A 9,953-nucleotide genomic window follows, 5' to 3' on the forward strand; every position below is an offset into this window, starting at 1 on the left:
CTCTCAGTATATCTACCTCTTACCTATCACCTTGCCTCTCACTGAATTCCTTCTGTACTGAGACATAAAGAACCTGAGCTTCATTAAGTCCTGAGACCAGGTGTGCAATTTCAATTAAAAGACAGTGGGTTCAAGTCCCAGCCCATGGGTTCAAGTTGCAACCTGAGTTTTGGCTGACTAAGAGTCTTGGCCCATGGGTTCAAGTTCCATTCTGAGTTTTGGCTGTGTTTCAGTCCCAGCCGTGGGTTCAAGTCCCAATCTAAGTTTTTGCTGGGTTCAATTCCCATCTGAGTTGCAAGGTTTCAGAAGCAGACCCAGAGATGACCCAGATGTTAGAATTACCAGACAAGGACTTAAAAAAAAAAAAACTGTATTAGAGTATCTAGTGGAAGTGGTACACAACACTAGAAAGAAAAAGATGAAAGAGAGATGAAAACTATATAAAAAGAGATGGGAGAAATACTAGATACAAAAATTATATAATAAAGAGTAAGAATTTCTTTAATGAGTTTATCAGCAGGTGGACACAGTAGAAGGAAAAATAAAACCAGTGAACTTGAAGACAGGTTCATAGAAATTATGCAAACTGAAATAAAAACAGAAAAAAAAGACTAGGGGAAAAAAGAACAGAGTATCCAATAGTTGTAGTACAATCTAATATGTAATGTAATTAGAATCCCAAATGAAGAAGAAAGGAATAGAGCAGAAAAAAAAAAAATGTGAAGACATAATGGCTGAAAACACTCCAAAACCAAAGAAAGAAAGATATCAACCAAAAATCCAAGCTCAGTTAACCCTAGATAGGATAAATGCAAAGTAATCACATTTTAGGCACATGCCAGAGAAACCACTAAAATCAAAAGATAAAGAAAAAATTTTGAAAGCAACCAAAGAGAGACACATTAAAAAGAGGATATGAATTACAGCTGACTTCTCATCAGAAACAACTGAGTAGGAATATTTCAAATAAAATAATAACATTATACTATGGAGTTCATAGCATATATGGGAGATAAAATATATGAAAACAAGAAGAAAAGGGAAGGAAGGTGGTAAATGGAAGTGTATTGTTGTGAGGTTCTTACACTGTGAAGTAATAATATTTTTTGAAGGTAAATTTGATAAAGATACATATTATAATCTCTAGAATAATCACTAAAACATATATATTAATTGAAGCATAACTAAAAATTCAACAGAGGAAATAAAATATCAAAAAAGAAATTCACCCAAAAGATGCTAAGAAAGGCAAAACAGAGGAACAAAGAGCAAACAGGACAAATCCAAAAAAAGATTACAAATTTAAACCCAAACACTGCCAATAATTACATTAAATAGAAGTTAACTAAGGAGTGGGGGAAATGAAGTGTTGTTCAAAAAATACATAAAAACTCCCAGTTATAAGAGGAATAAGTTCTAGGGATCTAATGTACAGCATTGTGACCATAGTTAACAATACTGTATAGTATACTTAAAAATAGCTAAGAGATCTTAAAAATTCTCACCACACACACACACACACACGCAAAGATAACTATGTGTAGTGACAGATAGGTTAACTAACTTATTGTGTTAACCATTTCCCAATATATATGTATATCAAATCATCATGTTGTACACCATAAACTTACCCAATGTTATGTGTCGATCAGATCTCAGTAAAGCTGGGGGGAAAATGTAAACGGACTAAACACTGCCAATAAAAAGGCAGAGATGGACAGACTGAAATTTTTTTAAGATCCCAATTACTCACTATATACAAGAAAACACACATTACACATAAAAGAGACACACTGAAAGTGAAAGGATAGAAAAAGATAAATCATATAAACACTAAGGATAAGAAAGGTGTGTGGCTAAGAAATATCAAAGTAGACCTCAGGAAGAGTACTGTCAGAAATACAGAGGGGAATTTTATAATGATCAAAGGTTCAAATTCATGAAGACAATCTAAAATATATAGCTGTACATAATAAAAAGGATCCCAAATAAAGAAAACAAAAATTAACAAAATTAAGAAGAAAAACTGACAAATCCACAATCACAAAGACGTTATGTCCTTCTCTCAGAAACTGATAAAACAAATTGACAAAAAAAAATCAATAAGGATATAAAACATTTGAACAATGCTATCAACTTGACCTAATAGACATTTATAGAACAGTATACTCAATAATAGAAGAATACATATTTTTCAAGTGCATGGGAACATTCACTAAGACCAGATGCTAGGCCATAAAAAAGTTTTAATTAATATAGAGGAATGAAATCATACCAAATATATTTTCTAATCGCAACAGAATTAAATTAGAAATCAATAAAGAAAGTTCTGAATATTTTCCAATATTGAGAAATTAAACAATGTACTTCCTAGTAACCTACAGGTCAAAGAAAACTATTACAGGAGAAATTTTAAAATAGTTTGAACTGAATAACAAAAATACACATATCAAAATTGGTGGGATGTAGCTAAAGCAGTGCTCCTGGCTTAGAGAGAAATTTATAACTTTAAGTGACTATGTAAGTATGTAAGAAAAGAAGACAGGTATACAATCAATGATGCATGTTTCTACATTTATAAACTAGGCAAATAAAAGCAAGTAGAAGAAAGGATATCATAAAATTAAAAGCAGATTCCAAGTAAAGAGAAATGACAAACAATATAAAAATATCAACGAAGTAAAAGTTGTTCTTGGCAAAGATTAAAGAAATAGATAAACCTCTAGCAAGCCTCATCAGGAAAAAAGAAATAGAAAACACAAATTACCAATATAAAGAATCAAAGGGAAAACATAACTACATAACTTAAGCAATAAAAGTAGAATAAGAAGATAGTATGAACATTATGACAATGAGACTTCTTAAATGAAATGGACAAATTGTTGAAAAACACAATTCACCTATGTTGACAAAACAGAAAATAGAAAATCTGAATAGCCTTATAGCCTCCAAAAATAATTAAATTCAAAATCGCAAAACTTCCCACAAAGAAAACTTCGGGCCCAGATGACTTCCCTAGTAAATTCTATTAAATATTTAAATAAGAAACAATGGCAATCTTACACAAACTTTTTCAGAAAAGACAGAAAATGGAATCATTTCCCAGTTCTTTTATGGAGCCAGCATAACCATGATACTAAATTTAGACACAGACATACAAGAAAAGAAAATTATACCAGTATACACCATTAACCTAGACATAAAAGAACAGCAACTGGAATCCTGCAATACATAAAAAACACAATACTTCATGAACAAGTAAGATTTGTTTATCCTAGGTATGCAAAATAAGTTTAACATAAGAAAAATCAATATAATTCAGTATATTAATAGGTTAAATAGGGAAAACTAATACATGCAAACTTCACTAAATGTAAAAAAAAAATCTAATAAAGTTCAATACCCATTCATGATAAATACTCTCAGCGGCTAGGAATAGGAAAAATTTCCCCAACCTGATAAAGGGCATCTTAAAAAACACAGCTAACACTCTATTTAACAGTAAAATATTGAAGGTTTCCCCCCTAAAATCAGGAACAAGGCAAGGATATTTCCTCTCACACTTCAGTTGAACACTGTAATAGAAGCACATAACTAGTGCATTAAAGCAAGAAAAATATATAAAAGGCATACAGATTACAAAGAATTAAAGCTCTCTTCATTTGCAAATGGCATAATTGTGTTGGTATAAAATTCTAAGGAATCTACAAAAACAGATACAGGACAACTGACAAGCAAACTACCAAGACTGTGGGATACAAGATCATTATATAAAAATAAACTACCAAAAACATTTCTAAAAACTAGAAATAAATCTAAAGAAAGATGTGTAATACCACACTGAAAGTTCTAAAATATTTCTGATAAATTAAAGATGACTCAAGTTATGGAGAGATCTAACATATTCATGGATTAGAAGACTCAGTATTGTTAAATATTATTAAATGTCTATTCTGCTAAAATGGATATATATTCAATACAGTCACAACTAAAATTCAAGCAGTATTTTTTAATAGAAATGTATAAGCTGATTCTTAATGTCTATGTACATGTAAGCAATCTAAAATAACCAAAATAAATTTGAAGAGAAAAATAAGATTAGAGAATTTAACTTTATGTGACTTTAAAACTGACTATAAACCTACAGTAATCAAGAACAATGTATTAGTAAAAGGATAAACAAATATACTCAACAGAATAGGGTCCAAAAATAGACCCATCTTGCCAAAACAATCCAATGGAGAGAGGAAAATCTTTTCAATAAATGAGGAACAACTGGATATCCATACTTAGAGAAAAACAAAAACATGACTTCCTGTATCACACGATACATAAAAATCAGAGGTCTAAAAGTAAAAGCAAACTATATATCTTCTAGAAGAAAACACAGGAGAATTTTTTTTTCTTTTTTTTTTTTTTTTTTTTGCGGTATGTGGGCCTCTCACTGTTGTGGCCTCTCCCATCGTGGAGCACAGGCTCCGGACACACAGGCTCAGTGGCCATGGCTCATGGGCCCAGCCGCTCCACGGCATGTGGGATCCTCCCGGACCGGGGCATGAACCCGTGTCCCCTGCATCGGCAGGTGGACTCTCAACCACTGCGCCACCAAGGAAGCCCACAGGAGAATATTTTTATAACCTTCTTAGAGAAGACACAGAAAGCACAAATCATAAAACAAAAATTTGATAAATTATATTTCACCAAAACAAAAAACTTCTCATCAAAAAGCACCATTAAGAAAATGAGCTGGCAAGCCATAGGCTAGGAGAAAATACATACAATACATACACAAGTTCAATAATATATTTAATTTTTAAAAACGAGCCTTCACAAAAGAAAAGTATACAGATGGCTAAAATCACATTAAAGAAGAGCTTAACATCATTAGCCATCAGAGAAATACAAAATAAAACCACAATGAGATTTCACTATAAACACAGGAGGATTGTGCAGTGGTTCTCAATGAGATACGGAGGTTTGCAATTTTTAGAGCCAGGAGACATCTGTAGTTGTTACTAGCATCTAGAATGCTGCTAAACATCCTATAATGCACTGGACAGCCCCACATAACAGTTATCCTGCCCAAAATGTCAATGGTGGCAAAACTGAAAAACCTCTAATAGATTAATTGAAAGAGACTAATAGCATCAAATATTGGGGAAGATGTAGAGCAACTGGAACTCTCTGATATATTACTAGAGGGCATGCAAAACGGTTCATTCACTTTGTTTGACATTTGACAGACATTACCATATTAAGTGCAAATGGCTTCTTGTCCAATTAAATGCCAAACGGCCTACAAGGCCCTGCATGATCTAAACCCAGTCTACTTCTCCAGCCTCATCTCTCAGTTAACTGAGGCACAAGGATGATACAGTATTAGGAAATTTTTCAAAAAAGTCTACTTGATTTTACTGACAGAAATCTTAAAAATCCTGAGACAAAAGAAACCTTAACATCATTTAGCTCAACTTATTACCTAAAGCAGGGATAAATAATACATTCTTGACAGTGAAACATCTACTGTCTCTCACAATAAACACTAAGTTATGGCAAAAATCTCATAGATCTATCTGATAAGAACTAGAGAAACAACTAATATTATATAAGTAATGGTCCTCTACTCTTTTTGTAAACTGAGTTAACTGGAGACCATTATAGTTAGTGATACTGCCTTAAGAAACCTCACAATATAGGCTGAAAAAATTAATATAGTGGTTTAGAAGGATACTATCTATTTATAAATACCACAACTCATTTCACAAAAGAATGGAATCAGGTGAAAAACAGTGTTTAACTGGCCTAAGTCAGTATTATTCAATAAAAATGTACTGCAAACTATAAATGCAAGCCACATATGCAATGTTTAAAAAGCAGATGAAGTCAATTTTGATACTACATTTACTGTATATGCAAATATATGCACATATATTATGTATAACATATGCAAAATGGCCAATATATCCAAAATATTATCACTTCAACGTTTAATGAACATAATATTTTTAGACTATTTTATATTCCTTTTCTGTACTAAGTCTTCAAAATCCAATGTGTGTTTTATACTTACAGCACACCTCATTTTGGACTAGCCAAGTTTCAAGTGCATAATAGCCACATGTAGCTAGTGTCTACTGGATGCTAATGTCGCTTATAACATGACACACTTCAAGGAATTTTACATGGATTCTTTCATTTTATCCTCCCTAAGGAACATACAGGGGAAAGTAACTTGTCCAAGTTCTCAAGGTTAGTTAGGGGTAGAATCAGGATTTTAACTTAATCAGCATGACTCAGATCTGGTCCAAACCACCATGCTATCTCACCTCAAATCAACTTTTTTCTTTTACAATATTACTGAAACTTTCAGGTAACCAAATAATATTTTGATTCCTGCTTTGATATTACATATTCATTTTACGGACACCTAAATTTCCGGTCACATAAAAAACCTGATTTTCTCCCTATGATTTAGAAAATGAAAGAAAACATTTACCGTTAATATGAGTTTTTGATACTTTTGCTTCAGGTCTGACACACTTGCAGATGGGTCTGCCTCCAGAATGCTGTACCAATCCTTTTTTGGTATCTGCTCAAATGCCATCATGCCTCGAACAAGAAGTGAGCCTTCTCAGAGCAACTGAATAGAAATATTAATGACAATTCATTACGGTTTGCGTGTATCTAAGAATTAACTAGGTACAGCTTCCCTAAGTTCTATAATATTTAATTAAGTCACGATTATAATGCTAACCTGAAGCATATGAAGCATATATTTTCATTTAAGACGCCCCAAGAATTTCATATATGAGTATACAGACAAGTGTGAAAAACCTGATAAATGTTTCATGATATACGCTTACATCTTAAATTAACGAGCATACAACAGCATAAAAAAAAATAGAAATCGATGATGAACCCGAGCGGTGGATGACCCTCTAAGAAAGGTATTTCTGCTAGTCTCTTGGTAAAAGGGACACACAGTAAGTACTCACTAAACACACTAGAGTTTAACAAATGTTTACAAAAAGAATAAATATTCTTAAAAAGCAAAACGAAGAATTAAAATGAATTTGGGAGCATTCCCTCTTAATGTCTCCAGTTCACTTCTTTTCTTCCAGATTACCTTAAAAGAATAACATGCGAAATTGGCAGTCAGCACCAGCAGGTAGAGAGCAACAGTCCCTCGGTTATCGGAGAGGCGCTCAGACCTCGCAAAGAGCTCCTGAACCTGTTCACTGGAGGATACGGCAGCCCTCCAGCAACCGAAAAGACCTCTCTAGGAGCCCCAGAACCAGGGAACCTCTTCCCACAGCCATGAACTCAACGAGACATCCGGGGCTTCCTCAAAATTGGTACTCGGAAATCCTCTGCATTCACAGTCGGCTCTGTAGCCCAGCCACAGGCCGGTACTCTCTCCTGGCTTCACTAGATATCAAACTTACCAAACTTAGTAGAGCCACAGGCACTCACTCCTCTCCGGCCGTCTGCCAAACCTCGGAATCCGTTTGTACTTCCGCCGGAAGTCATTGCCCTGACGCGATCACGTTTCTAGCCGAGCCGCAGTGGCTGAGGCACCAATCTGAAGCGCCGTTCCGCCCCCCTGGACGCGGTCGCTATGGTAACCCAGCCGCCGTTTCCACAGAGTTTACCAACCGTAAGTGCCCGAGCTTTGGAAAAAGGCGTCCTTCTCCTCGTTCTAACTCGCTCTTATCCTGGCTCCCCGAATGTCGCTTCTCTTCTCTCCCTCAGCGAGCACCCCCATCCCCCGGGCTTCCTCCGCCTTCCCCAAAGCTTCCTCCGCTTACTCTACCCAGCGCCGCTCCCAATTCTTTCGTGGTTGGCGAACGTAGTACTATGGCGGGGGATGGGGGGTGAAGCGGGGGTACTGTTGGGATTGGCGGGATAAGAAGGATGAGGAGAACTGATTCCTCCCGTCTCCCAAGACTTCCTTTGGAATGTTCTCATTCCAAAATTAAGAGAACTAAAACCTATGCTGAGCAAAGTTTTTCAGTTTTAATATTTTTTTCTGGAAGAGATGTTCAACTTAGTTATTTCTTTTAGATTTTAAGCAACCAACTTGAAAAATGAAAACTTTTCAAAATCCTTTCACACTCTTAGCAAGTCGTCCTGTTCCCAGGGTAGCCATGCTATCCTTCAAGCTCACAGAAAAAGCAGAATAAAACGCTCGCTTTCAGGCTGTTGCTGGGCACTCCAAATGGGCAGTTAGTTGTTTTGCTAGCTTTTTCCTTCTTCCCTCTCCCGTTCATTTGTTCTGTTGTTCCCTTGTATTATCAAACCTCTGTGCTGCTTACCTTATATTGACTATTCTTTCTTGCACTGTACCTGGAGGTGAAAATTCATCTTAGTTCTCCGCAGCATGATATAAATCTCACTTGGAGATGTTAAGGTAGTTTTGTTGTTGTTACTGCTTAGATTTGCTTTCCTTCTTCTTTTTTTATCTTTCTTCTACCAAACCTCCGTTTGAGAAGCCGTCAAGACAAACCCTAAGCACACTGAAGAAGATATTTTGATATGGTCAATTATTTAATGATGGTATGAACTATAAAGAATAACTGGATGATACAGGAAAGTTTAAAAATCTAAAGAGAAAAGTATAGTTTAGGTTCTTCATAGGATTTTGTCATGTTTAAGGGCAGACACAACGAGCATTATACTAAGTCAGAGGATCTGGTTTTCAGTCCTAATTCTAACATAACTTCTGTGTGGCCCTAAGGATACCTAAAACGACAGATTTAAGTGTTCTCCTGAAAACCTTCCTATACAATACTATCAGAATGGCACCCACATGCATTTTTATAGCCCTCAAACTTCCCTTTTCCACTGCATATTCCTTCTTTGTATAGATAGTTATGCTCAGGCCCTTCCGTTTTTATAGAAAGAGCACTTTATTTTGATTTATGAATCCATTAGTGTATTGTGTTCTCTCTTTTATTCCTTTTTTGAACAAACTTCTGAAAACTCTAATCACAGTACCTCATTTTTTTCAATTTACATTTATATATGTATTTACTTGAATATAGAAAGAGATACACATTTTTTGTCCTTACCAAATCCCAAATGTTCTTTCATTTCATATCAACATACTTTGCAACTTTTTCTTTCATCTCCATAAAGTCATTATTCCACCAAAATTATCAATAATTCATTGATGTTATCCAAATCTAGTGGTTATTTATATTTCCCTAGTTGTCTCAGAAATGTCTTTTTATGGTTGATTTGCTTGCATCATGATCCAAAATCTACAGATTGCAATTGGTTGTTCTGTCTCTTAAATATCTTTTAAGCTATAGCAGCCCCAATTCTTCACTACTACCTTGTTTTTTATTTCTTTTTCTGCCATTGGCTTATTGAAAAAACAGATCAGTTGTCCTACCATTGAATTTATACCAGAATAAACTTGTCTGTTTATTTATACCAGAATAAACTACTTTAAATACTTTAAACACTTTTTACATAAATCCTTGCTCATTAGTCTTTCTTCATTTTTTCATTTTTTAGAGCACTACTGTCCAATGGAAATACAGTGTAAGCCACAAATGCAAACCACACATGTGATTTTTTTTATGACATCATTATTGGAGTATAATTGCTTTACAATGTTGTTAGTTTCTGCTGTATAACAAAGTGAATCAGCCATATGTATACATATATCCCCATATCCCCTCCCTCTTCCCTCTCCCTCCCACCCTCCCTATCCCACCCCTCTAGGTGGTCACAGACCACTGAGGTGATCTCCCTGTGCTATGTGGCTGCTTCCCACTAGCTATCTATTTTACATTGGGTAGTGTGTATATGTCAATGCTACTCTCTCACTTCGTCCCAGCTTACCCTTCCCCCTCCTTGTTTCCTCAAGTCCATTCTCTATGTCTGCGTCTTTATTCCTGTCCTGCCCCTAGGTTCATCAGAACAATTTTTTTTTTAGATTCCAT

At 35.1% G+C, this 9,953-nt stretch overlaps 1 protein-coding gene across 2 annotated transcripts in view; it reads right to left on the bottom strand.

Annotated features, from left to right (window-relative positions):
- Positions 1–7,701, bottom strand: part of DNAJC24 (DnaJ heat shock protein family (Hsp40) member C24) — a 62,596-nt gene extending 54,895 nt beyond the window's left edge. Inside the window, exons 1-2 of one of the 2 annotated variants that reach the window (XM_082627320.1) lie at positions 7,446–7,701; positions 6,497–6,640 (exon numbers count right to left, since the gene is read on the bottom strand). In XM_082627320.1, the coding sequence (XP_082483446.1) occupies positions 6,497–6,607 (111 nt within the window). In that variant the 5' untranslated portion in view covers positions 6,608–6,640; positions 7,446–7,701. Of the gene's footprint in view, positions 1–6,496; positions 6,641–7,126; positions 7,425–7,445 lie in introns of those variants that run through there. The other variant, XM_082627321.1, reaches the window with a different exon arrangement.
- Between the last annotated feature and the right edge of the window lie 2,252 nt (positions 7,702–9,953).

This window comes from Mesoplodon mirus (assembly GCF_964341445.2).
Source record: "Mesoplodon mirus genome assembly, chromosome: 7".
NCBI classification, from domain to species: domain Eukaryota; kingdom Metazoa; phylum Chordata; class Mammalia; order Artiodactyla; family Ziphiidae; genus Mesoplodon; species Mesoplodon mirus.